General features: G+C 46.0%; 1 protein-coding gene and 1 pseudogene across 2 annotated transcripts in view; both read right to left on the reverse strand.

Moving 5' to 3' along the window:
• Positions 1-858: 858 nt before the first annotated feature.
• Positions 859-1,285, reverse strand: LOC113903124 (annotated as a pseudogene). Its single transcript, XR_003514028.1, has one exon. The product of XR_003514028.1 is annotated as a 60S ribosomal protein L35a pseudogene (transcript).
• A 5,635-nt stretch (positions 1,286-6,920) lies between these two features.
• LOC113902697 (short palate, lung and nasal epithelium carcinoma-associated protein 2A-like) overlaps positions 6,921-27,616 on the reverse strand; it is a 38,065-nt gene continuing 17,369 nt past the window's right edge. The window contains exons 4-6 of the mRNA XM_027558100.1: positions 10,685-10,837; positions 8,314-8,395; positions 6,921-6,944 (exon numbers count right to left, since the gene is read on the reverse strand). Of these exons, the coding sequence (XP_027413901.1) occupies positions 6,921-6,944; positions 8,314-8,395; positions 10,685-10,837 (259 nt within the window). The remainder of the gene's footprint in view (positions 6,945-8,313; positions 8,396-10,684; positions 10,838-27,616) is intronic.

Here is a 27,616-nt window from a genome sequence, read left to right on the forward strand (position 1 = left end):
TATAGTAGGTCCTTGTTGGTTGTCTATTGTATATATAGTAGAGTGTGCATATTTATGCCAAACTCCTAATTTATCCTCCACACTGCTTTCCCTTTTGGTAAACATGAGTTTGTTTTTTTTTTTCTTTTTCTTTTTTTATGTCCATGAGTCTTTTGTATAAGTTCTTTAGTATCATATTTTAGATTCCATAAATTAGTGCTATCTATGATATTTGTCTTTGTCTGAAATTAAAAGATGCTTACTCCTTGGAAGAAAAGTTATGACCAATCTAGATAGCATATTCAAAAGCAGAGACATTACTTTGCCAACAAAGGTCCGTCCAGTCAAGGCTATGGTTTTTCTAGTGGTCATGTATGGATGTGAGAGTTGGACTGTGAAGAAGGCTGAGCGCCGGAGAATTGATGCTTTTGAACTGTGATGTTGGAGAAGACTCTTGAGAGTCCCTTGGACTGCAAGGAGATCCAACCAGTCCATTCTGAAGGAGATCAGCCCTGGGATTTCTTTGGAGGGAATGATGCTGAAGCTGAAACTCCAGTCCTTTGGCCACATCGTGCGAAGAGTTGACTCATTGGAAAAGACTCTGATGCTGGGAGGGATTGGGGGCAGGAGGAGAAGGGGACGACAGAGGCTGAGATGGCTGGATGGCATCACTGTATCGATGGACATGAGTCTGAGTGAACTCTGGGAGTTGGTGATGGACAGGGAGGCCTGGCATGCTGCGATTCATGGGGTTGCAAGGAGTCGGACATGACAGAGCGACTGAATGGAACTGACCTAGTTCATTTACTATGATTATCTCTACATCCATCCACTTGTTGCTGCAAATGTTATTATTTCATTCTTTTTTTTTTTAACAGAACAAATCCACACTGTTATTTATTTTCAAGAAGTTTAAATTCTCGAAGGGTACAGCATCACACGAATTCTGTGTCCAATGGCCTTAGCAGGAAGGTTGCTTCGGAATTTGGCACAAACCATGCCACTGTTTCCATGAGCTCGAGTTATCTTTCCCCAGATTACTCTGGTTTTGTTAGGTTTTCCACCAGGAGTTTCTGTGTTGTTCTTTGCTTTGTACTCATAAGCACATCTCTTGCCTAAATAGAATTCAGTTTCATCTCGAGCATATACACCTTCAATTTTCAGGAGAGCAGTGTGTTCCCTTTGGTTCTGTAGACCCCGTTTATAGCCAGCAAAAATGGTCTTGGACCACAGCCTTCCAGACATATTTGTCATTTTAGAAGTCCCGTTCCCCGCAGGCCTTCACAGGGTCCAAGATGGCTGAAAGAGCTATTTCATTCTTTTTTATGCAGAGCCAGAATTAGAACCCAGAACTGCTTGATTCCCAGACTTCACGTGTGGGCCACCTACATGGTATGAATTCTAGTTTCCTCTCTCTTGAGGCCATTCAGACTTTTATACTCACTTATATTCAGAGAAGAAAAGTCTTATTCTTGGGGAAGGGGATTTTAGGCACCAGCAAACAGGTAGAGGTAAAGGTGAAGAGAACCTTCATCCTGACCCTGATATCACAGAATAGAAAGCCTAAGCCCGTGAGATACCTGGACAGCCCCCGCAGCCCTCTAATTTTCCCAAGCTCTGGTGGAGTTGGCCTCAGACCACTTCTGCTCTGTAAGAATATGCAAGGTTTATTCATCTTCCCTGGTGGCTCAGTTGGTAAAGAATCCGCCTGTAATGTGGGAGACCTGGGCTTGATCCCTGGGTTGGGAAGATCCCCTGGAAGAGGGCATGGCACACCCCTTCAGTACTCTTGCCTGGAGAATCCCCATGGACAGAGGAGGCTGGCAGGCTACAGGCCATGGGTGTGCAAGAAGTCAGACATGATGAGCAACTAAACACAGCAGAGCACAGCACTCCAAGAAGAACCCTTTGTCTACATGAGTGACTCAACAAACTATGGGCTTCCCTGGTGGCTCAGCTGGTAAAGAATCTGCCTGCAATGTGGGAGACAGAGGGGTTTGTGTTAGGAAGATCCTGTGGGGAAGGGAATGGCTAGGCACTGCAGTATTCTGGCCTGGAAAATTCCATGATCTGTATGGTCTGTGGGGTCGTAAATAATTGGACACAACTAGGTGACTTTCAGTTTCACTTTTTGATCTTTGATATTAAACTTACGTCCCCAAAGAGATGTATTCTCTTTTTTGGGAACAAATATCTCCAAATGAGGCATCAACTCATCCTGTAAGCCTTTAAAAATTCCAGAAATGAGATGCAGTTGGGGGACTGGAGGAGATGGACACAGGTGACTCAGAGGTCTCTGCTGGTGCCAAGTGGGCACCCATTTGGGCTTCCTGGACCAGATGTTCCAGGTTGACAGGGGCCCAATGCACCAGGGCTAACAACCAACTCCAACAGCAGTAGTCGAGGAATAAACATATCCAAGTCCAAGGAACATCTTGCCCCACCAGCTGGCCTCAGTGTGCCCTGACCTTCCCTGCGGATGCAAAGACTGGGCTCCTGTCCTTGTGAGACCTAGGGCAGTCACCGTCCTTCCCTGAACCTCAATATCCTCAACCGGAAAACGAGGTATTCCATACCTATTAAGTGTGTTGTTGTGAGCACCAATGGTGAAGTGCACCTGCAGTGCCAAGCCATTCGTGCGGGCCACAGTCTCCCTAGACTTTCCAGCAAAGAGGATAAAATGATGACCTCTACGCTCTCCTGTGGCTTTGATGTCTGTTATGTTTCCAAAGTGGTTGTGTGACCCTCGTGTAGGCATCAGAATGGAGGACAAAGATATGAGTCTACAAATGTGTTGTCAGGACTCCCTGTGGATTTGAATGGTATAAGCTGACTCACACTGGCTTCAATAAAAATAAAAACAAGAAGTGAGAAATGTATTTGAACTGAAATTTTTGTGGCAAGGAGGACTTCAGGCACACTTGGATCAAGGCATTATAACAATACATTGTCTCATCCCCTTTGTACAGCTTCTTTTTCTAGTGAACTTTGCCAAAATATTTGTATATAAATACTATCTTGAGGACAAAGCAGACCCAGGCAACATGTGAAGACTTAAAGCCCCCTGTGAATCATAAGATCTAGCTAAGGGTTTTTCATTTCTTTTACATTTTCAAAGCACCAATATTAGTTTGGTTAATATTTTCAATTATTTTTCTCTTCTTATTTAATTCACTCCTGCTGTAATCTTTATTGTACTCTTTCAGTGGTAACTTAGGGCTTAGTTATTCTTCTTTTTCTAATCCCTAAGGTACAGAGGTAGGTTGTTTATTTGGGTTTTTCTTGCTTCTTTATGTAGGCATTTATTGCTACTCTTCCTAATATTTTAATACTAGGGGTATAATGTACAACATGATGACTATAGCTAGCAGTGATGTATGCTATATAGAAACTTTGTTAGCAAATTCTAAGAGTTCTCATCACAAGGAAAAATTGTTGTTCTTTTTCCTTTATTTTTTATTGTGTCTATATGAGAACTTGAATGTTAGCTGAACCTATTGTCATAATCACTTCATGGTACACAGAAATCAAACTGTTGGCTTCAACTTATACAGTGATGAATGTCAATTATTTTCTTACCAAAAATATGGGAAAAAGATGACTAAAAAAGTGTAAACCTTTTTTATGAGAGCTGACACTTCCTGAGCCCTCCGTCTGTATGGGACAATGATGACGAGGTAGCTTGGGTAGACCTACCAGCTGGAAAACATGGTCTTTTTGTTGGGGAGACAATGAGGAGTGGCCCCCACTTACCAGGAGACAGCTCCTGAGCAGAGTCTTAGGGCTGAGGAGGATTGAGAAGCTGGAAGGAGGGAAGGAATGATGACCAGGTGGATGGAACAGCCTGGACAAAGGCTCAGCACTGACCCAAGTGGGCTACTGCTCAAGAGAAGTCCTGAATTGTGAGACCTCCTTGTGTACTGTTCTGGGAGTTGGGATTGTCAGAAAATAAGATGGAGAGGAAAACTCTCATCTCTTTGCTATGGCCAGCAGGGGAAGAACCAGCTCTGACTTCAAATGGAATCCAGTTTTGCCTCTGACAGTCTGTGTTGCCCTGGAGAAGTCATTTCACCTCTCTGAGATTCAGTTGTCATGCCTACTCCAAGAACCATTCACTGCATCACTCAGTAGAAACCAGATTTGAGTGAGATACAGTGTATAAAAATTTAATACAGAATTTCTCAACACCGTGTAGCAGGGATTCCAGTGTGAGAGGCTGACATTCATCTTGTGCTCACTAGTGTCAGACTCTGGTAAAGCACTTTCCACTCATTGACTCATTTAATTCTCACATCAACACAACGGGGGAGGTTTTGCTGTTAACTCCATTGGGCTGGTTTGAGGACTGGTTCTGAGAGGTTAAGTAAGTTGCCTGAGATCACACAGCTGGCAACGGCAGAGACCAAGTCAAGCTCAGCTCTGTCCAACCTTTCACCTCACGTGTGTCAGCAGCCCCGGCACAGCCTGAACTGATGTCTCTTGGGAGAGCTGGTCCAAGGCCCCTCCAGCGGCCCCAGGGGCTCAAGGGCCCCCTATGGTGACTTGACCTTGTGGGGCATCCTTCAGACAGAAGGCCCTTGAGTGAAGCAGCGCTGGTTCAGGCCTCCGTGTGACCCTGGCCTCTCTTAACCAGAGTCTCCCATGAGGACGAGAGCCGGTTCTTCCCTCACAGAATTGCACACAGCACTGAGATGGCTCCTTGGCAACATGGGCAAATGTTCCCTGGCCCTCTTGGCAGGAAAGTCAGATGGCCTCCTGGACAGGAGAGGCGGGGGTCCCTGAGGTGATAGCTTGGGTCCATCTTCCGCAGTGGTGACACGGCTGTGAGTAAAGGGCTCTGTGCTCCAGGCTCCAGGGCAAAGGGGAAACTGAGGACTTGCACTTTGAGAAGGGCCCCGAGAGAAAACTCATCAGTCCTTGGTGGGAGAGATCAAGGCCAGGACAGCGGGACCTGCTGGGGGCTGGGGAGAGGTGGCTGAGTAGTGGAAGATGGGTCGTCTCCTCTCTGAGAAAGAGATCCCACACCCATGGGTTTAAAACCTAGTCCTGCCAGTTGTTACCCTGTAACCTCAATATCTCACTTGTCCTTATGAGCCTCAGTTTCCTCATCTGTCCAGTGGGGACAAGATTGGTGTCTCCTGCAGAAGGGTCCTTATGAGGAGGTCATGAGGTCAGGTGTGCTGGTGAAGGCAGCCCTCCATCATGGTGGTGGTGTTAGCAGAAGCAGAGTGAGGCTGTCTTCATGTGACCTTGGGTCACCTTCTTGCCCATCCTGGGCCTCAGTGTTCCTATTTTTTAAGACATGGAAGAGGGGTTGCATTATGCCCAAATTTCCTTCCAGCTACGGATCCAGGCCTCTGCTGCCCTTATTGCCCATACCTTGCCTTCCCTGAAATCCTAGTGGAAGGAGTGCAATGGGCCACACAGGATGCAGAAATGGCTCTTTATTGCTGGGGATGGAGGATGATGAGCATAGTGTGTTCTGATTGTAGGGAGGAGTATCTGAGAGTGTCCTTTGACTGGGCTCAGTTGTCACTCCTGGGGGATGGTGGCATCACCAACCATCTCAGAGAGAGACGGTACAGAGATTCAGCCACGTCCCCGGGGACCAATCTGGAAGGAGACCCTGGTGTGAGACATGGACATCCCAGGGACCTTACCGGCTCATGTGTTCACCAGACACAGTTGCAGGAGTGGTTCCACACAAGCCCTGCGAGCTCTGAGGCTCGGGGAGGGGCTGGCACCTGTGGTTTGGAGTCTCCCTCTGGCGCCTGGCACTGAGCCCTCCTCATCCCCTCACCCTCCCACCCCCTCACCTTAGCAACAATGGCCGATGTGAAAAGACTGAGCAAGGCTCAGAGGAGCCTGGGTTCAGAGCTCAATGTATGATCAGGATCAGGGGTCAGACTGAGATGCAGGTCAGCGCTCTATCCATGACCAGTGGATAGAGGCTCAATCAGGGCTCAGTCAGCAACTGGAGTGAAAGCTATGTCTGACTGTGTTCTAGGCTCAGTCAGAGAGCAGAATCAAATGCAGTCTGGGTGTGTGTCAAGAGTCAGGACTCGGTCTGTGACCAAGATCAGGGCTCAGTCTGCTAGAGAAGGAAAAGAAGCCAAACTTTGCTTCTGCTTCTCCACAGACCCCTGTGTGTGTGTCCGTGTGTCTGGCGGGGCGGGAGGAGGGGGTTGCTGCTTATCCTCCTTTAGCCCAGGGCCCAGAGCCCGGCCCCCACCAGCAGGCAGGCATCGCAGAGGCTTTCCTCATCTGTGCTCTTTATTTTGCCTCTGGGATTTCATAAAGTTCATCTGAAAGAACAAATAAGTAGCAGGTCTCAGGTTCCAGCACTGGAAGCTGAATAGAAATTAGACACTAAAGGCTGAAACCATCCAGCAGGTCAGACTTGACAGCCATGGGACCTCTCATATGTTACTCTGTCTCTCTGAGCCTCAGTTACTTCATCTGTAAAATGGGTATGATGATATTATGTATCCCTACAGGGTCATTGCAAGGATCCAGTGAGATAGTATATAAGAAGCACAGAGTGATGGCCCAATGAACTGGGTCTGTGGCTATTTTCTAGAAGAACTGCTCCAGGACTCTGACACTGTTACTCACCCCATTTCTGTTGCCCCCCCTCCCCAGCCCCAGTGACCCCAGTGTTGCCAGAGACCCAGGTCAAGAAGAGCTTCCAGGGTTTGGAGGTGAAGCCACAGCTCCTCATAAGAAATAAAAGGTGAGGGGCAGTGTTGATTAACAATGCCTACTGGATATTAAGCTCTTTCTGCTTTTTCTTTAAATCCACTCATCAGCTCGGCATTGTTTATAATCTCCTTTCACTTGGGAGGAACCCGAGGCTCAGAGAGGTGGAGCCAGTTGGCCCCACCACACAGTTGTTAAGAAAATATCCAGGATTTGAACCCAGATCTAGCCTGTCCTCTTTGTCACATCATTCTGGACAGCAGGTTCTGCCAGTGTGACAAAGGAGGGATAGAAGCTCTCAGAGGCCCACAGAGGCCATCAGTCCGCAGGGACACCTCCAGCCACACTTTCCTGACTTGCTCACAACGAAGGGTCCTCAACTTCTCCAGGGTCCCCTGACCAGACCTGCCGGTGCAGCTGGCATAGAGCAGCATGCCCTCCCCTGTAAGGATGCATAGGATGCCCCCTCACCATTTCCCCAAGCTGTGACTTAGTGATGTGGTTCTTAAGATAATCTGCATCCAGGCTTTCAAAAAAACTGCGGACCAGTGGGCACAGCTGAGGGTCACAAGGAGCCAGGGAAAGAGAGAGAGACACAGAAATGCAGGGAGGGAAGGAAAGAAAGAGGTTGGGAGGTGAGATGGGAGAAGGAAGAGGACTGGTTATTATCTGCTGTAAGCACCCTGCCCGCCACCCACAGAGATGCTCAGTACTGGGGGTCTCAGAACTTCTGACCCTTAGGATTCTAGAACAGTGGAAGCCTAGGAGGCCCAAATCTGAGAACCAGAGGACACTAGAATCCTAAAACTTTAGAACATTAGAGGAGATCGGGCGCCTTCAGGCTGATAGGGCCGGAGACAAAACTTTAGAACATTAGAATCCTAGAGCCTTGAAGAATCTAGACTTTTAACATTCCAGAACCCTATGCCCTTAGAAACCTTGACCTCTGGACTCTGAAACTTAATAGAGTTAAATGGGGCCCTGGGAATGATAGAGAAATGGTTTTGTGTTTTTCACACTTTTGTGCACCTACAGTTCCCTGAAGATGTTGTTAAAATGCAAATTACTGAGCAACAGTTCTGTGGTATGATCTGAGTCTCCGTTTCTCATGAATGTCCATGGGAGGTCAGTGCTGCTGGTCTGAGGAACACACGTTGAGCATGACTCAAGTTCAATAAACTGCAGAACAACATGGAGGACTTTTTTTTAAAATTAAGCCAGATTCCCAGCCCCCTTCCAGAGTTGAGTAATATAGAACCTTTCGAATTTTGGGCACATAGTATATATGGTTTCTTTATATGATGCACATGAATCTGAACTATGGTATGTACAGATTTCTTTTTACTTAAATGAATTAAAATTATATTTAATGAAGAAAAATATTAGCTAAAAGGCCTACCGGCAGTCCATGGGTATGGTAAATTGTTCAAGTGTGGACCCAGTGATTTCAGCTCATATCAGGCCCCTGGTCACCTCCTCCCAGGCCAGGCTGAGTGAAGGGGGGCAGGTAGCAACTGATTGCCCCAAGGAAGTTGGCCCCTCAGAAAGGAAGGTGCCCAGAGTACAGTCCAGCCAGGGGAAGTCACACCTGCCCCCACCAGACCTGGATCTGCACCCCAGGAGTGGGGGACTCACCTCGTAATGCGTTACCAGGGACAATACTTCATTCACGAGGTTGATTGCAAAGTCCACAACCTCAGTGAGCAGTCCAATGCGCCTGGAGAAGAGAAGAAACTGATGAAGGTTGGTGAAGTTGGCAGAGCACCCAAGCAAGAGCAGTGGGAAGAGAGTGGAAGATGGTGGGGCACCGTGAAGCCAGGTGACTTGGGCCTCTCCCCAGTGGGATCATTACTTAGAACACCATGGTTGACCAGCAGCCCACTCCGATAGCTCATGAGAGTCTCATCACAACCCTGAGACCTCATTGATCCAAACATCCATTCTTCTATTCATCTACCCATTCTTCCATCCATCCATTCTTCTATCCACCCATCCATCTACCCATTCTTCCATCCATCCATGCGTCTAGTCGTCCATTAATTCATTAACACATATTTAGAGAGCACCAACTCTGTGCTCAAAAGCAAGACTGACTGGTGACATACAGATGAATAAAGCACAAGCAGCTCCTAATGTGGTACCTGAATATTGGGTGGATAAAAGTTTCGTTTGGAGTTTTCTGCAAGAGCTTATGGAAAAACCCAAAAGACTTTTTGGCCTACCCAGTGTTAACAGGTTTTCCTAAGGCTGACTCCTTCCCACCTTCAGCTCTCCGCGTAACTGTCACCTCCTCAGGGCAGCCCTTGTGACTGCTTGCCTAAGGGAGGGCTTTCTGTCATAGCGCCCTGTTTGGTGTTCTGTTCTGCCCAGGGATGATAGCAATCGAACATTTTCCATGTGGGTTCTTTACTGCTGGACTGAATGCTCCCCTGTCTGCTGTTCCTTCCAGAGACTAAGCTCCATGAGAACAAGCACCTTGCCAGCAGTCACCAGTACTTTCTCCTGAGCTCAGGATGGTGCCTGCCTGTATGGAGCAGCTGCTCCACACATTTTTGGCTGAAGGAATAAATGAAGTAAACTTACGATTGAATATTTAATGACAACTTGTGACAAGTAGTGAGAAGGGCAAGAGTAGAATCTTATGAGAGAGAAAGAGAGAAACCTTATTTTAGACCCAAAACGATGAGACAAACACGGAAATGGGATGCGGGAAAGGTGTCCTAGGTGCCTGAGCAACCCGTGCACAGGTCTTGAATGGAAGGAGTTTGTCTGAGGCTCAGACCAAAAGCTAGCGGGTCCAGGGAAGAGTGGGCAAGATGTGGATCCAAATCAAGTAGAGCCTAGATGACCCTGAGAGGGCCTGAGATTGCATCCAAAGTGGAAAGAAGAGCCCCCTGAGAGTTTGGAGCAGCAGAGTGGAATCCCATTTTACAGACAGGGACACTGAGACCCGGAAGGCAGGATGGTTTCCCTGGCTCTACAGGCTACTCAGTGTCCAGTAGGGCTCAGGCATTTGGACTGACATCTCAGTCTTTCCAAGTGCTGATAGGCTGCAGACCTATCCTATCTTTTACTTTGGGGGTCTTTAGGCAAAGCTGTGATCAGACACCTGTTGGGCAGGATGAACTGACCTCTGCTCATGACTCAGCCTTGTTATCTGCTAAGGCCAACTTGCCCCAGCCTTCAACTCCAGACTAGTTCTCTCTCAGCCAGAACCAGGATCAGCCTTTCTCCTTCCACCCTCTTCCCTGGGCTAAACATATTCTTTCAAGCACACAGTTTAAGATGTACATTTGGTAGGTTACTGAAGATCAGTGATTTAAATGGAGATGACACAGTTTTTAAGATGTCATTTTTGAGAATTTTTCAGTAAGTAGAGGATGGTTTGGGGACAATCTGAAATTAGAGTCCATAGTAGACATTTACTATTCATCTTGCCCTCTCCTAGCTAGAGGCAGGAAGGTGAACACAGTGAATTATTATTATTATTGAGGGCCATTATGTAATATGAGATGGGTCAGTTCTTCAAGTAGACATAAGAATGCTAAATGTGCATGTATCTAATGACAGAGCTTCAAAAAGCATGAAGCTAAAACAGATGAAGCTGAAAGGTGAAATATAGCAATTTACAGGTATATTTGGAGAGGTCAGCACTCCGGTCTCAGTAAGGGGAAGAACAAAGAGACTGAAAGTCAGCATGGATATTATTTTTACTGAGAGCTTAGTATGTGCCAGGCTGTATGGTAAACACTTGGTTTTCTCATTTGGCTAACACAGTAGCCTGTGAGTTATGTATTCTTACCATCCTTCGTTTACCGAAGTGAAAACTGAAGCATCTAGAGGCTAAATTGATTACAAAACCGCAAGTTAGTGGCAAACCTAACTTGATTTGAGAGTCTAACCTCTTTTTTCCATACTCTGCTCCCTCCCAGGTAAGGAATAGGGCTGAAATTATGAGTCCCAACTCCTCTGACATCCCCACTCTGCTGAGATGTGTTGACCTGACCTGCCCAGCATGGTGAGTTTGGTGCTCTGTTGATCGCTCCTGCATTCTTCCACGACCACCTTGGAGACTTTAGTCTCTTCATCAGTTTCAACGCTGACACTATACTGGAGGACCAAGTTGAGGGCCAAGTCGACAATCTCACCCAATACAGGCCTGCAGGGAAATAGGTTCACAGTGAACAGAGGTGGAGAAGTCTCTTCACATTGCCCACTTTAGTCTCTCTCTTATGTGGACATTATATGGGATGTCTATGAACAAGTACAGCCCTGGTGTGCGGCGGTCCATGGGGTCACAAAGAGTTAGATAGGACTTAGTTGATGAACAACAAATGGACAATGTAAATACTATCTGTTTTTTTTTTTTTTTTAATGGAATTTACATTCTTACATTAGGAACTTCTTCTCCTGGCCACAAGGATTTGGCTCATGTGAAATTTATATAGAGTATCACACCAATGATTAAAATAAAAATGAGTTAACATTTCCTAAGAAAATACTCGGAGATGACAATGGCACCCCACTCCAGTACTCTTGCCTGGAATATACCATGGATGGAGGAGTCTGGTAGGCTGCAGTCCATGGGGTTGCTAAGAGTCCAACACAGCTGAGCGACTTCATTTTTCACGTTCCTGCATTGGAGAAGGAAATGGCAACCCACTCCAGTGTTCTTGCCTGGAGAATCCCAGGGATGGGGGAGCCTGGTGGGCTGATGTCTATGGGGTCGCACAGAGTCGGACATGACTGAAGGGACTTAGCAGCAGCAGCAGCAAGAAAATACTACGTTCAGATCAGAATACTATGTTAGGTATTTCCAAAAACATATTTTACCTGGATTAATACATTTAATCTCTACAGCAATAGCATTTGTAAAAGTACTATCATTATCTCTGTTTTCAGAATGAGGAAACATGTGGTATAGAGAATTTAAGTAACTATCTCAGGATCTCATAACTAATGAATGATGAAGTCATAGTGTACTTTAATTTATAAAGACTCCTACACATCCTCATTTCCTATATCTCTGTATCTTCAAAGTAATTAAAAGACCTAGAAATCATATTTTCCATATAATTTTCACATGCTTTTCATTACATACTGCACACTGCTCCACAGCCCATACTGGTCACTGCCATTTAACGAGAATCTTGAGAGACAAATGATGCTGGGGTAAACTTTGCCAAGAGTTATAAGTGATCATGTCTTCTCAATTCTCAAGTTTTATAATTAGAAAAGTGTTAAGATTTTGGAAATGTATTTCATAGGGGGATTTTAAAAAAAGAGAGATTTGGTTATGGGAAAAGTTTCTTAGAACATTTTAAATGTTAGGATTCTAGACTTGCAAAGACCTCCTTATTTTACAGATTGAGAGACTAAGGTAGCAGGGTGGAAATTGCCTGTTTTCAAATTGGAGATCTATCGGCCATACTGCACTGCATCTCCCAAACGTCAGATTCCAAGACATACTCACAGGTTCACTTTGACTTCAGCAGTGATGGGGATTTTCAAGGTAGCACCTTTGCCATCAGAAGCTGGTTCTAATGTGATATTCAGGATGTGCAGGTTACTGATATTCACCCTGTGCAAAACCCACAATTCACCCTTGTCATTCCTCTTGACAGCCATTGCTGGGCTCTTGTCTATGCCAGTGTTGTGCTGAGCATTTGAGCCTCATAGACCTTGCCTTTGGTCTCATGAGAGTCCTGCTCAGGGATTGGATTCTCTCCGTTGGATGGCATGGCAGACTGATGATCAGACAGCTGTGATTTCCCTTAAGACTCCAAGGGTGAATATGTGTCAGAGTCAGAATTTGTTCTTTTTTATTAAATTGATATATAGTTGCTTTACAATGTTATGCTAGGTTCAGGTGTGGGGCTTCCGCGGTGGCTCAGAGGGTAAAGAATCTGCCTGCAATGCAGGAAACCTGGGTTTTATCCCTGGCTTGGGAAGATCCCTGGAGAGGGAAACGGCAACCCACTCCAGTATTCTTGCCTAAAGATTTCATGGACAGAGGAGCCTGGTGGGCTACAGTCTGTGGGGTCACAAAGAGTCAGACATAACTGAGTGACTAACACTTTCACTTTTCATTAGGTTCAGGCATAGAGCAAAGTGATTCAAATATAGATACATATAGATGTATTTTTATTTCAGATTCTTTTTCCTTATAAGTTATTACAAAATATTGAGTATAGTTCCCTGTGCTATATAGTCGGTCCTTGTTGGTTGTCTACTGTATATATAGTAGTGTGTATATATTTATGTCAAACTCCTAATTTAGCCTCCACACTGTTTGCCTTTTGGTAACTGTGAGTGTTTTTTTTTTTTTTTTTCCATTGTCAATGAGTCTTTTTATATAAGCTCTCTAATATCATATTATAGATTCTATGTATTAGTGGTATCTATGATATTTGTCTTCTCTGTCTGACCTACTTCATTTAGTATGATTATCTCTACATCCATTTGGTTATTGATGCAAACAGCATTATTTCATTCCTTTCTTTGCAGAGCTAGAATTAGAACTCGGAACTGCTTGATTCCCAGACTTCATGTGTAAGGCTACCTACATGGTGTGAATTCTAGTTTCCTCTCTCTTGAGGCCATTCAGACTTTTATACTCACTTATATTCGGAGAAGAAAAGTCTTACTCTTTGGGAAAGGGATTTTAGGCACCAGCAAACAGGTAGAGGTAAGAGTGAAGAGAACCTTCATCCTGACCCTGATATCACAGAATAGAAAGCCTAAGCCTGTGAGATACCTGGACAGCCCCCGTAGCCCTCTAATTTTCCCAAGCTCTGGTGGAGTTGGCCTCAGACCACTTCTGCTCTGTAAGAATATGCAAGGTTTATTCATCTTCCCTGGTGGCTCAGTTGGTAAAGAATCCACCTGCAATGTGGGAGACCTGGTTTTGATCCCTGGGTTGGGAAGATCCCCTGGAAGAAGGCATGGCACATCCCTCCAGTACTCTTGCCTGGAGAATCCCCACGGACAGAGGAGGCTGGCAGGCTAGAGGCCAAGGGTGTGCAAAAAGTCAGACATGATGAGCAACTAAAGCATAGCAGAGCACAGCATTCTAAGAGGAACCTTTTTCCACATGAGTGACTCAACCAACTATGGGCTTCCTGGTGGCTCAGCTGGTAAAGAATCTGCCTGCAATGTGGGAGACCTGGGTTCAATCCCTGTGGTAGGAAGATCCCCTGGAGAACAGAATGGCAACACACTCCAGTATTCAGGCCTGGAGAGTTCCATGATATTCATAGTCAATGGGGTTACAAAGAGTTGGATGTGACTGAGAAAATTTGACTGTGTAAATCACAACAAACTGTGGAAAATTCTTCACGAGATGGGAATACCAGACCACCTTACCTGCCTCCTGAGAAATTTGTATGCAGGTCAAGATTAAACAGTTAGAACCAGACATGGAACAACAGACTGGTTCCAAATTGGGAAAGGAGTATGTCAAGACTGTATACTGTCACCCTGCATATTTAACTCATATGCAGAGTACATCATTTGAAACGCTGGGCTGGATGAAGCACAAGCTGGACTCAAGATTGCTGGGAGAAATACCAATAACTTCAGATATGCAGATGAGAGTGCCTTTATGGCAGAAAGTGAAGAAGAACTAAAGAGCTTCTTGATGAAAATGAAAGAAGAGACTGAAAAAGCGGGCTTAAAACTCAACATTCAAAAAACAAAGTTCATGGTAACTGGTCCCATCACTTCATGGTAAATAGAAGGGGAAACCATGGAAACAGTGACAGAGTTCATTTTTTGGTCTCCGAAATCACTGCAGATGGTGACTGCAGCCATGAAATTAAAAGATGCATGCACCTTGGAAGAAAAGCTATCACCAACCTAGACAGCATATCAAAAAGCAGAGACATTACTTTGCTGACAAAGGTCCATCTAGTCAAAGCTGTGGCTTTTCCAGTAGTCATGTATGGGTGTGAGAGTTCAACTATAAAGAAAGCTGAGCACTGAAGAATTGATGGTTTTGTACTGTGGTGTTGGAGAAGACTCTTAAGAGTTCCTTGGACTGCAAGAAGATTAAACCAGTCCATCCTAAAGGAAATCAGTCCTGAATATTCATTGGAAGGGCTGATGCTGAAACTGAAACTCCAATACTTTGGCCACATGAGGCAAAGAACTGACTCCGTGGAAAAGACCCTAAGGCTGATAGATTGAAGGCAGGAGGAAAAGGTGATAACAGAGGATGAAATGGTTGGATGGCATCACTGACTCGATGGACATGAGTTTGAGCAAGTTCCTGGAGTTGGTGATGGACAGGGAAACCCTGGCGTGCTGCAGTCCATGGGGTTGCAAAGATTCGGATACAACTGAGTGACGAAACTGAACTGAGCGACTTCCACCTTCACTTTTTATCTTTGATATTAAACTTATGTCCCCAAAGAGATGTATTCTCTTTTCTGGGAACAAAAATCTCCAAATGAAGCATCAACTCACCCCGTAAGCCTGTACACTACTTCAAAAATTCCAGAAATGAGTTGTTCCAACAGGCTCTTAGCTTCTTCAGTCTTCTCTGGGTCCGCCTCAGCAGTCTTCAATTGCTCCAAGATAGCTGCAAAAGCAATCTCCACTTAGTGTGGTACACAACTTATGAAGCGGCTCCTATGCACCAGGTACTAAATGAGAATATTTGCCTATGTTATTTCACTTAATCTTTGTAACAACTGCATAAACTAGGTATTACTAATATCTTCACTTTCAGTAAGGAAATAAAAGATCAAAAGTTTTAGAAATTGATCAAAGTCACACAGCTAGGAGACCTTGCTCTTTTTATGCCACCTTCATGCTAATACATACTCATTATTCATCAACAAAGCAATCACCCCACTGAGCAGACAATAGGTGTTGATTACACATCAGCTTCTAGTAGTGAAGCACTAATGAGCTGCTCATACAAACAAAACAAATGTAGAATAAAGTAAGAAATGGAAAATCTAGAATCAAAGAAAATATATGGATTGTCAAACAGGAGTCTAGGAATGACAGCTTTGCATAAGGCCTAGAAAAGGGTTGACTAAAGAAGAGAACAAGAACAGAGAATCCTAATGGACAGAGGAAAGAGGGATTTGATAGAGGAAGTGACATGGCAGATGTGGAATGGCACATTTGAAAAGTATTAAGAAAATATGTGTAGAGAATAATTCAAATGAGAAACAACGAATAAGAAAAGGCTGCAAGAAAAAGTATGTAATCAAAGTACTGCAACGTGGCTCTGCAGTGGACAGTACCTAGTTATAATGATGCAGCGATGGAAACTACATCTGGTCTTATAACTTACTAGGTGACTTTGATGCAGACACCTCTGCTTCTGTGTTCAGAAGCATTGCTGTTTTATCAGCAATGAAATTGGAAAGTGGGTCCCTCCTGTATCTATAAGGTTGCCTAAGCCCTGGCAAGGTTTGAAGGGCAGTCCTTTACAGAGGTTAGCTTCTCCTACAAAGAACATTTAGCAATGTGCCAGTAATGTTTCCAAAAAGTAAAAAGAAGACCAAGGTCTTTCAAGAAATTAGAATGACAAGGAAATATGATTCACTAGTTCAGTTCAATTCAGTCGCTCAGTCGTGTCTGATTCTTTGCGACCCCATGAATTGCAGCACACCAGGCCTCCCTGTCCATCACCAACTCCTGGAGTTCACCCATGGGGTCCCAAAGAGTAGAGCATGATTGAGGGACTAACACTTTCATTTTCATCCCTATGCCTCTTGTCCCCAAAACCTTCTGTAGGCCTTCATGTCGAGTGACATTAACAGGGAAGCCCAGGAGTCACAGGTTTGAAGAAAAATACTTACAAAGTCCTTGCTCCCCTGCATCAGTTCAGTTCAGTCACTCAGTTGAGTCCGACTCTTTGTGACCCCATGAATCACAGCACGCCAGGCCTCCCTGTCCATCACCATCTCCCGGAGCTCACTCAAACTCACGTCCATCGAGTCGGTGATGCCATCCAGCCATCTCATCGTCTGTCATCCCCTTTTCCTCCTGCCCCAAATCCCTCCCAGCATCAGAGTCTTTTCCAATGAGTCAACTCTTGGCATGAGGTAGCCAAAGTACTGGAGTTTCAGCTTTTAGCATCATTCCTTCCAAAGAAATCCCAGGGCTGATCTCCTTCAGAATGGACTGGTTGGATCTCCTTGCAGTCCAAGGGACTCTCAAGAGTCTTCTCCAACACCACAGTTCAAACCATCAATTCTTCAGCACTCAGCTTTCTTCACAGTCCAACTCTCACATCCATACATGCCCACTGGAAAAACCATAGCCTTGACTTTTGTTGGCAAAGTAATGTCTCTGCTTTTGAATATGCTATCTAGGTTGGTCATAACTTGCCTTCCAAGGAGTAAGTGTCTTTTAATTTCATGGTTGCAATCACCATTTGCAGTGATTTTGGAGCCCAAAAAAATAGTCAGCCACTGTTTCCACTGTTTCCCCATCTATTTGCCATGAAGTGATGGGACCAGATGCCATGATCTTCGTTTTCTGAATGTTGAGCTTTAAGCCAACTTTTTCACTCTCCTCTTTCACTTTCATCAAGAGGCTTTTGAGTTCCTCTTCACTTTCCGCCATAAGGGTGGTGTCATCTGCATATCTGAGGTTATTGATATTTCTCCCGGCAATCTTGATTCCAGCTTGTGCTTCTTCCAGCTCAGCGTTTCTCACAATGTACTCTACATATAAGCTAAATAAGCAGGGTGACAATATACAGCCTTGACGTACTCCTTTTCCTATTTGGAACCAGTCTGTTGTTCCATGTCCAGTTCTAACTGTTGCTTCTTGACCTGCATATAGGTTTCTCAAGAGGCAGGTCAGGTGGTCTGGTATTCCCACCTCTTTCAGAATTTTCCACAGTTTATTGTGATCAAGGTAGGTAATTTTAAAGCTACCCAGGCTAGGTAGAAATTCTTTTCCAGTTGGTTAATACAAATTACTAAGTAAATTGGATGACCCAACAGAAGAATATGCTACCAATATAAGTTAAATATTTAACTTACAATACATAAATGGCTAATAAATATGAAAAAAATGAGTGAATGCTTACATAATTATAGAAATGCTGTGATGAATTATAACCTTTCATCTGTGAGACTGGAAAAAATTTCAGTTGTCCAAACCAGTGCTGTCAAGAGAGTAGAAAAAAGATACTCTCACAAATGACTGGAGAAACTATTAATATACAGGATTATTTGTCCATATGTGCTGTAAATTAAAATATGCAAGCCTTTTGACCTTTTGAAATGTCACATTGATGATTTTATCCTGTGAATATATTAGCAAAGGTTACCGTGATAGAAGATGTAAAGTGATATTCAGCTAAGTATTTCCTGTTTCTAGAAAAATAGTAAACAAATGAACCAGGAAGCAGTTGGTCACCTCTCTCAGTAAAGCACCCATAAGGAGCTGCCCCTGCTGGCAGCCTTTGGTAATACAGGCTTAGTATTTAGAAAGCAAGCTCCCAGGTGCCACTGCCCATCCCTGTTGTTGGCTCACTTACAAGTGTACTGTCAAGGTTGTCAAGTCCTTTCTCAAGACCAGATTTCAGCTTCCTCAGACCATCCTTGCCAAGACTGTCAAGAAGAGACGCTGAGGTCCCAGGGAGCAGGCCGCACAAGAGAACACGTTTCCAAAGCTGAAACATCTTGTCCGGACACCTGGACAGTCACGGGAAGAACAGGAGTGAGAATTACCCACAGGGAAATGACATCATGGATGGGCACTTAGGACTCTGACCCTCAGCAGTCCTTGAAGATAATGTGGTTATCTCCTCTCTTACAGACCAGCAACCCAGGTCAAAAAGCCAGAGAAACTTGCCCAGAGACAACCAACCAGTGAATGAAGGAGCTACTATTTGAAAAGTCTGTTGACTCCAGGTCAGCTCTCTTCACTAGAGGTCCTTTGCACATGCTGGCTTCTCTGCAAGGAACATTTCCCTCTTCTTTTCATTTTTAGCTGTATCACTTCTTACTGACTTTCCAGCTTCAGCAGGACATCATGTCCTCTTGAACTCTCCCCAGAGACTAGGTTAGGTGTCACCACTCCACCATCTTGCTGCTTTTATTCACTGTTAAGAGTCCTGGGTCCCTATTAGTGACCACTTGGCTGCCTTTCCCACCAGGCTGTGAATTCCTTAGAGGAGGGATTGTGACTTATTTCACAAGGAGTTGAATTCCCAGCTCATAGTAAAAAACTGCCGCCAGTAAGCATAACAAAATAAAGTCTGCCAAACAAAAGTATGAACAAATAAGTGGTATCATATCATGATGCTGCATTCATCATCAATTTGACAGTTCTCCTAATTGAATCTATTTCTTGGTTTGCTCCATTCAAAGTTAGCTAATTCAAGTGGCCCCACCCCTCTGCCTCTTGCCCTTAGAGTCTTTGGAAGGGCTTCCCCGGTGCCTCAAGGTAAAGATTGCAATGGATGAGACCCAGATTCCATCTGTGGGTCAGGAAGATCCCCTGGAAAAGGAAATGGCAAACCACTGCAGTATTCTTGCCTGGAGAAATCCATGGACAGAGGAGCCTGATAGGTTACAGTCTATGGGGTCACAAAGAGTCAAACACAACTGAGGGGTTAATTTAATCTCTATGCCTCTTTTCCCCAATGCCTTCTGTAGGCCTCCATGTGGAGTGACATTAAGGTGGAGCCCACCATTCATGGTTTGAGGAAAAATACTTACAAAGTCCTTGCTCCCCTGCGCAGTCTCCTGGAATTTTGCTGGGTGCTGAGGGCTCTTTTATATTAATGGCGATGGGGTAGGAGGCTGCCTCCGGAAACAAGCTCTGCGTCCAGAGCCATCCAAGGAGACTCCAGTGAAAATAAGCTCTGTCCAGAGTGAACAGAGAGACTTCCAAAGCAAAAGTCAGCCAGGATGCTTGAATTGGATGGCTATGGAGAGGACTTTGTTCCAAGACTAAGAGCAGGTTCTCATGGAGCCTCCAGATACCAACATGGTGGCCATGTGGGTTGGGGCTGGGGCTAAAACTGTGAATGGATGAATTGGAGAATATTCTGGCAGAAGGATCCATAGTGATCATCTAGCTTAATTTTATCAGCATTTGCAAACTCAGGCTCAGAGAGGGAAAGCAGTCAGCCTGTAAGAGAGGGACAGAGATGGGGCCAGGCTTGCGGCCCATAGTAGCATCAGGGTCAGTGACCAGTGAAGTCGTTCTTCCCAAACCTTCTCTTGTGTCCAAGTGCTCTCCATAACATCCTTCACAGTAGAACCAGCCTCAGGAAAAACATTTGCAACGACTGTTTGCTCAGGACCCACCCTCCCCCATCTGCCCACTCCATTAAATCAGTAGAGTTTCTCCTGAGAGTGAATATGGTCTGCCTCCATATATATGCCCATATATGCAGTATCCCTCTGCACACTTGCCCCCAACTCCTCTACTCTCAATGCAGCTGCCAGAAGTTAAAGCTCTCACCTTAAACTGAAGTCCCCATCATAGCCCCTGTGTCATCTACTCACTGCCACCCCAAACACGCCTACCTCTCTCTCCATGGCTCTATTGTCTTCCTTCTTTTCCAGAAAAATATCAACATCATTGCTGCCTTGGCCCTCTGCACAGATCATTCCCTCTTTACAGAACTCTCCTCTTGAAGCTAGCGTGAGTTGGGTCCTGCTGTTCAAACTCACAGTAAGTCCTGACTTAACACATTTATAGATTCACATCAACTCCTCCCTTTAGGTGACAACTCCAGGGTCAACTTACCACACTGGAAATGTAACAGACATCAAAGCCACAGGAGACCTTAGAGTTCAATGTAACCTCCTTGCTGGGAAGATTGGGGTACCCATGGTCCAGAGAAGGAGAAGGACTCAGCCAAGGCTAGACGTGAATTGAACCTTACTTATTTTCCTCTTCCATTTCACGTGTTTTAGTTCTGTTGAAGTTTTCCACCTGGGCAATGTATTTTTAAAAGAAAAGATTATCGTTACCATCTTTCTAAATTCCATATATATGTGTTAGTATACTGTATTGGTGTTTTTCTTTCTGGCTTACTTCACTCTGTATAATAGGCTCCAGTTTCATCCACTTCATCAGAACTGATTCAAATGTATTCTTTTTAATGGCTGAGTAATACTCCATTGTGTATATGTACCACAGCTTTCTTATCCACTTATCTGCTGATGGACATCTAGTTTGTTTCCATGTCCTGGCTATTATAAACAGTGCTGCGATGAACATTGGGGAACACGATTCATGTTGATGTATGGCAAAACCAATATAATATTGTAAAGTAATTAACCTCCAATTAAAATAAATAAATTTATATTAAAAAAGAAAAGATTAAATAGAATTATCACATAAGTTTGCTTAAGCTGTAGATGCCCAAGCTCCTCTCTAAGTGGAGGTAACTGGACTAGGGTGGCTCAAAGCTACTTTTGACCTTGAGTTCTAAGAGCTGTGATCCTAGCACTATCCTCTGGACCCCACCTTTGCCTGGACACGACTGCACAGCACTAGGTGCTTATCTTGCTTCACCTTGCTTTTTCATCTCATGAGCAACCAGGGGAAAGTGAGGCTCAGAAGGGAAGGATGACTTGCTCAGGGTGGAATAGATGGGAAGGGGCAGATCTAGAGAGGGCACCCAGTTCTGCATCCTCTCCCATTGAGATCAGCTGTTCCAACTCTCAGCCTCTGGGAGCAGCAGCGAGTCTCACTCTGGCCCCAGTAAGTTCAGGGTAGTACCTGGCCATTTGCTTGGCACTGCAGGACTACTTTCACCATTGGTGCTCAAGACAGCTCGCTAAATAGGTTTGGAAAGCTCCATTTTCTAGTTGAGGAAACTGAGGTTCAGGGAAGGAAGGTGACTGGCCGAAGTCTCCCAAGGACAGGAGCCAGCATTTGCGATCTCAGGGAAGGACCTTTCTCTCAGATCACATTGAGGCCAATTGGTGGGGCAGGAAAGTCCTTGCACTTGAATACCCTGTTTATTCCTTGACCTCTGCTGTTTGAGTTGGTGGTAATGCCTGGTGCATTGAGCACATGTCAACCTGGAACACTCGGTCCAGGGAGCACAGATGAGTGCCCATATGGCATTAGGCTGGGAGCACCAGTAGAGCTCCAGGTCACTCAGGGTAAGTCTCCTCCGATCACCTACTTGCACCTCAGCAGGAACCTGTAACACTTTGACGTGAACACGGCCAGGTCAAAGTAGGGGTAGGACCAGAGGCGTGGGTAGCTAGTGTTCCTCTTGCTGACTATGGTCCCATCATCCGAGCACAGGGCAGCTGCCTAAGCCTGGAGCTGGGACACAGAGGACCCCATCCATCTGAGCCTTGGACTGGTCAGCAGACTCACCTCCCAGGCTGTCTGTGCCTAGTTCTGCAAACGTCCAGGCCCTTACTCCCCAGGTTGTGGGCACAGAGGTGAGGGCTGTGCAGGAATTTTGTGAAGAGAGTTTTCCCACCTCAGGAACACAGCCCAAGGAGCCGGTGTGATGTAGTGAGTCCAGACCTGGTGTTGGCCCCAGGCTTCAGTTGCCTCTTGTAAAATGCAAGACAACTCCATGTCTAGTGGCAAAATGGAAATTACAATACCCCAACTCTGGGGTTGGGCGGACTGGATTCAAATCTTCCTTTTGCCTGTTGCTGGCTGTGTGGCCTGGACAAGGAGCTTCATCTCCCTGAGCTGCAGGTCCCGTAAGTGTGAAATGGGACTAACTATGGGCCTCTCCTCCCAGGGGCGCTGTGAGAAGTGGTGGGATAATGTGTGTAGGCCCCTGACAGACAGTTGCTACAGTGATGTTGATGATTACAATTGTTGCTGGTGTCTGGTCACCTCACTCCCTTCCACCTCAGGTTTCTCATCTGTTTAATACCCCACTGCACAGGGTCATTGAGAGGCTGTAGTGGGTCGATTAAGCAGCTAATATCCTTAATCAATTGCAGCTGCATTCATTATTTTTGTCTTCTGTAAAGATTAAAAAAGCTTGAATGGGCTTATCTACAGGGCACCTATATTCACAAATTCTGCCATGCTTGGGTGCTGATATATAGCCCTTGGCACATATATTTCCTCATTCTGCTCCAGCTTCCCCTCGAGTCCAGTTAGGGAGTCTCAGTAGGATTCTCATTGATTGTAGGGCCTGGATGGAGCTTTCGGCCAAGATGCCCTCCCAGGAAGCCCCTGGGCTTGGAGGGAAGGATTGATTGGTGATGTCTGCCACAAGTTCAGGAGGAGAGAGTGGACACACTGCATGTTTCCCAGTGCAGGATCAAGTCATCTCTAAGGTCCCCGCAGCCAGTGCCAGGTACATCGACAGCACATGTCCAGGGAGGATGGGACCCTGACTTGCCTGGAGCTGGAGGAAGGGAAAGGAGACCCAGATCTGGATTCTAGTCTTGGCTCTGTTAAAAACCTGCTTTGTGAGCCTGAGCAAGACATTAATTTTCTCCCAGGGTCCGTTTCCTCTAGTTACAGAATAAGCAGTGGTTCTCTGCTAGACAGCTCACACTTCAGGGCTCTGAGAGGCGATCAGGAACATCTGGGGCTACCTGCCATACTCCTACCAGATGGCGCACCTGGAGCTCTTGCCTTGCAGGAATCCCAGCAGCTCCTTGGGCACAGAGATAACGGCCTACTCTCTGAGGCCATGAGGACCAGGACCACAGGGCATCATCCCCAGGACCTGACACGCAGATGCTCAACAATTATTTATTACAGCCTGCAGAAGCATTTTTCTTTATTGCTTATTAATAAAGTGTACACATTTAGACATTCATACATTTTGTTTATAATAGCATAGTACACTTGCTCTTAGTCAGCCTTGGGTGTGCATCCCAGACTTTTCCTTTGTTGCTTGTGTGACAGAAGTCAAGTACACTTAACATCTCTGAGCTTTGTTTGTTTTTTAACATGAATCTGGAATAAGAATGTCATCAGTCAGGTCAGTTCAGTCGCTCAGTCGTGTCCGACTCTTTGCGACCCCATGAATCGCAGCACGCCAGGCCTCCCTGTCCATCATCAACTCACGTCCATCAAGTCAGTGATGCCATCCAGCCATCTCATCCTCTGTCATCCCCTTCTCCTTCTGCCCCCAATCCCTCCCAGCATCAGAGTCTTTTCTAATGAGTCAACTCTTCGCATGAGGTGGCCAAAGTACTGGAGTTTCAGCTTTAGCATCATTCCTTCCAAAGAAATCCCAGGGCTGATCTCCTTCAGAATGGACTGGTTGGTTCTCCTTGCAGTCCTAATTACCTTAGAAGAGCTGCTCAGGTATCTGAGGAAATGTCAGTAGAGATCCCAGCCTATCCTTGGCTAGATAAGGTGCTTCATGAATAATAGAGATCATTGTCATTACTATTACTGCAATAAAGAGTACTGAGTGGTGATCAAATGTAGCATTTAGGTGCCCAGGAAAATAGGGAGAATGACAAGAGGCAGTGTGTGCAGTTCTTGAAAGTATGATGGGTCTTGGTTCAAATCCTAGCTCTGCCTTGTGAGCTCTCCCTCTCATAGACTCAGCTTACTCACCTATAAACTGGGCACAATGGATATACCTACATCACTGAACCGGTCTGAAGCGTACACACATTAGCATGTATAAACCTGGACACCTATCCCTAGAAATGTGTTCTCCTTGCTGTTCCACTGGACTGGGAGCCCCACAGGGCAGTGACCTTTTCTCTTTTGTTCCCCGATGTGTCCCCTGTGTCATAACAATGCCTGTGATCTTAGCTGATGAACACATGTTCTGTGACATGTTATTGTTGCTGTTATTATAACACACAGATCGGGGACCCTGCCCACGGGTGACTTCCCTGGAGAGCCATGCTGCTCTGTTTTCAAGTACTTTCCAGGCACATCTGCCTCTCCCCAAACACTGGGAAGTTTTGCTGCATTAAGATCCACCCCTCCCTTCTGTCTGGTCCCTCCCTGTTCAGGTGACCACAGGTATGTGTAGTGGCTAAGGGTGTAGGCTTGGCTGCTGAGGTTTCTCCCCTATGCATGTTGCTCCAGCTGGTGGGAATGTAGCCAGTAGCGCCCATTTATTCCTGACCACCTCTCAAAGTGCCAAGGGGTCAGCTGTCTAGTAGGGAACCACTGTTCATTTTGTAGTTAGAGGAAACCGAGACCCAGGAGATAATGAAACTCTTATTCAGAGTCACAAAGCAGGTTATAAACTGGGCCAAGCCTGAACCCAGATCAGGGTCCCTCCTCCATACCATAGCACTAGGCAGGTCCCAGAGTCTCAACCTCCATGACCATGTGGTGTCCATGTGCCCTCACAGGTACAGGGACCATTAGATATGACCTGGTCCTGCCCTGGTGAACATGCGGTTGTTCCACTTTCCCTTCCTGAACCATGGCAGGCATCACTAACCAATCTTGCCCTCCAAGCCCAGGACTGCCTGGGAGGGCTTCTCTGCAGAAAGCCCCATTCAGTCCCTACAATCAATGAAGTGTATTTGACACCATAGTTCTTAGAGTCTCTAAAGTGGCCTGGAAGGGAAACTGAGGCTTAGTGAAGAACCGCACCTCCCGAAGACTATACACCAGTCACCATGGGAGCCAGAATTTGTAGACAGAGGCCTACTGGAAGTCTGAGCCCATCTAGCTCATGCTGTCTTTATAGCACACAAAATAGGAAATGTAGTTGCCATTGATTAAGCATAAAGCATATGAGATGTTTAATCTCCTCACTTCATTCTCTCCACAACCCTGTGCAGTGGGGTCATGTACACATGGGAGACTTGAAGTAGAGGGGAGTGAAGTGATCAGACACAAGGAATAATTATAATATCATCATCACTGCTGTAGCCGTGTATCAGGGGCCTGCCCACATTATCCAAATGCATTTTCTCAGCATACAATGGAGAAGAATACCAAGTGTGTGAGTGCTAAGTGGCTTCAGTCGTGTCCGATTCTGTGTGACCCTAAGGACTGTAGCCTGCCAGGCTCCTCTGTCCATGGGATTCTCCAGGGAAGAATAGTGGAGTGGATTGCCATGCCCCCTTCCAAGGGATCTTCTCAACCCAGGGATCAAACCCAAATCTCTTATGTCTCATGTGCTGGCAGGCAGGTTCTTCACCATTAATGACACCTGGGAAGCCCGGAGAGTCCGATGCTGCTGCTGCTGCTGCTAAGTCACTTCAGTCGTGTCCGACTCCGTGCGACCCCATAGACGGCAGCCCACCAGGCTCCCCTGTCCCTGGGATTCTCCAGGCAAGAACATTGGAGTGGGTTGCCATTTCCTTCTCCAATGCACGAAAGTGAAAAGTGAAAGTGAAGTGACTCAGTCATGTCCGACTCTTCGCGACCCCATGGACTGCAGCCTACCAGGCTCCTCTGCCCATGGGATTGTCCAGGCAAGAGTACTGGAGTGGGGTGCCATTGCTTTCTCTGGGAGAGTCCCATACTTACTCTCATTTCACAGAGAAGGGACCTGAGACTCAGGGAGAGGAGTCCCATGTTCAGCCCACATATCCAGCAACAGGAAATGAGGGGATTTGAACCCAGTCTGCCCGAACCTAAAGCTGAGATCTGAGTACCACTTCTTCTGTACCTTTTTTCCAGGGGGATCCAGGTACCATGTAGTTTTAGCCAATTTACAGTGGGGAAGCTAAAGCCTGGGGCCTCCAGGGGATCTGAGATCACTCCATCACTCTCCAACCACTGGGCTATGATCCTGAGGCCAAAAATTCTCTTCACCAGATTTTCCCACAGCCCACACCTCTGTCCCCACACCAAGGGAAGGAGGATCCCTGATGCTTGCAGAACTGGGCACAGACAGTGGGGAGGGTGGTCTGCTGACGGTCCAAGGATCTGCTGGGTGGGTCCTCCAGGTCCCAACCCCAGACTTGGGCACCTGGGCTGCCACTTTCTCCCTTCTCTGTGCTCTGAAGTCAGAACCACAGTCAGGGTGAGGAAAGCTAGCTCCTCAAGCCTCCAGCCCCGCACTTATTTTGTCTTGGCAGTGTTCATTGAGTTCCTTCAGATGTAGGAAGGTGACCAGAGGAGATGGACCCTGGATGACCTAGAGCTCTCTACCAGTGCTCCTAGCTGATTCCAAGCGGGCATCCATCTGTGCATCCTGGACCGGGTGTTCCGGGTTGACAGCGGCCCAATGCATCAAGCGTAACAACCAACTCAAACAACAGAGGTCAAGGAATAAACAGGATATTCAAGCCTAGGATTCTCTTGCCCCACCGGGTGGCCTCGATGTGATCTGGATGAAAGGTCCATCCCTTTGGAGCAAAATGTTGGGCCCTGTCCTTGTGAGACCTGGGCCACTCACCTCCTTTTCCTGGACCTCAGTATCCTCAATTGGAAAAAGGGGTTTTTCCCTGCCTCCTTAATGGTGAAAGTGGACCCTCAATGCCAAACCCAGGGCCAGCCATTTGTATGACCCTCCTGGGTGCTGGACTGGGGTCAACAACTGTGACTTACGGTTGCTTCCAAAGGCTGTGAGCTGGAACAGTTGATCTCGATGGGAGAAGATGCAGAACTGGGAGCACTCTCCAGATCTGCCCCTTCCCATCTTTTAACGTTGAGCAATTCATCCTCCCCTTCTGAGCAATACACCCCTCAGCCAAGAAATGAGGACAGTAACACACTCTGCCTGGTTCCTGTTGAGCTGAAACAAGATGAAGATGAGAAGCACACAGGGTTGTGAGGGTCTTGTCTAGGCAGAGTCGAAGTTCAAGAGGAAGGCGGGGGTGGGGGGCGGTCACAGCTCTTAGAAATCAAAGTTGAAAGTACCTTTGGGCCACCTATTCCAGTTGTTTCCATTTCTGGCCAGACACTATGGGACCAGACTATCCAGGCACCCCTGACCCTAAGTATCTAGGAAGAGGCTCAGCATCTAAAGTTTAAGCAAACGTATCAGGTGATATTGCTTAATCTTTATGGTAAAAGGCTATTGCCCAAGTAGATAATTTTAAGAAACCTAACATATGTGAAGAGA

Source organism: Bos indicus x Bos taurus, chromosome 13, assembly GCF_003369695.1.
Source record: "Bos indicus x Bos taurus breed Angus x Brahman F1 hybrid chromosome 13, Bos_hybrid_MaternalHap_v2.0, whole genome shotgun sequence".
Classification (NCBI taxonomy): domain Eukaryota; kingdom Metazoa; phylum Chordata; class Mammalia; order Artiodactyla; family Bovidae; genus Bos; species Bos indicus x Bos taurus.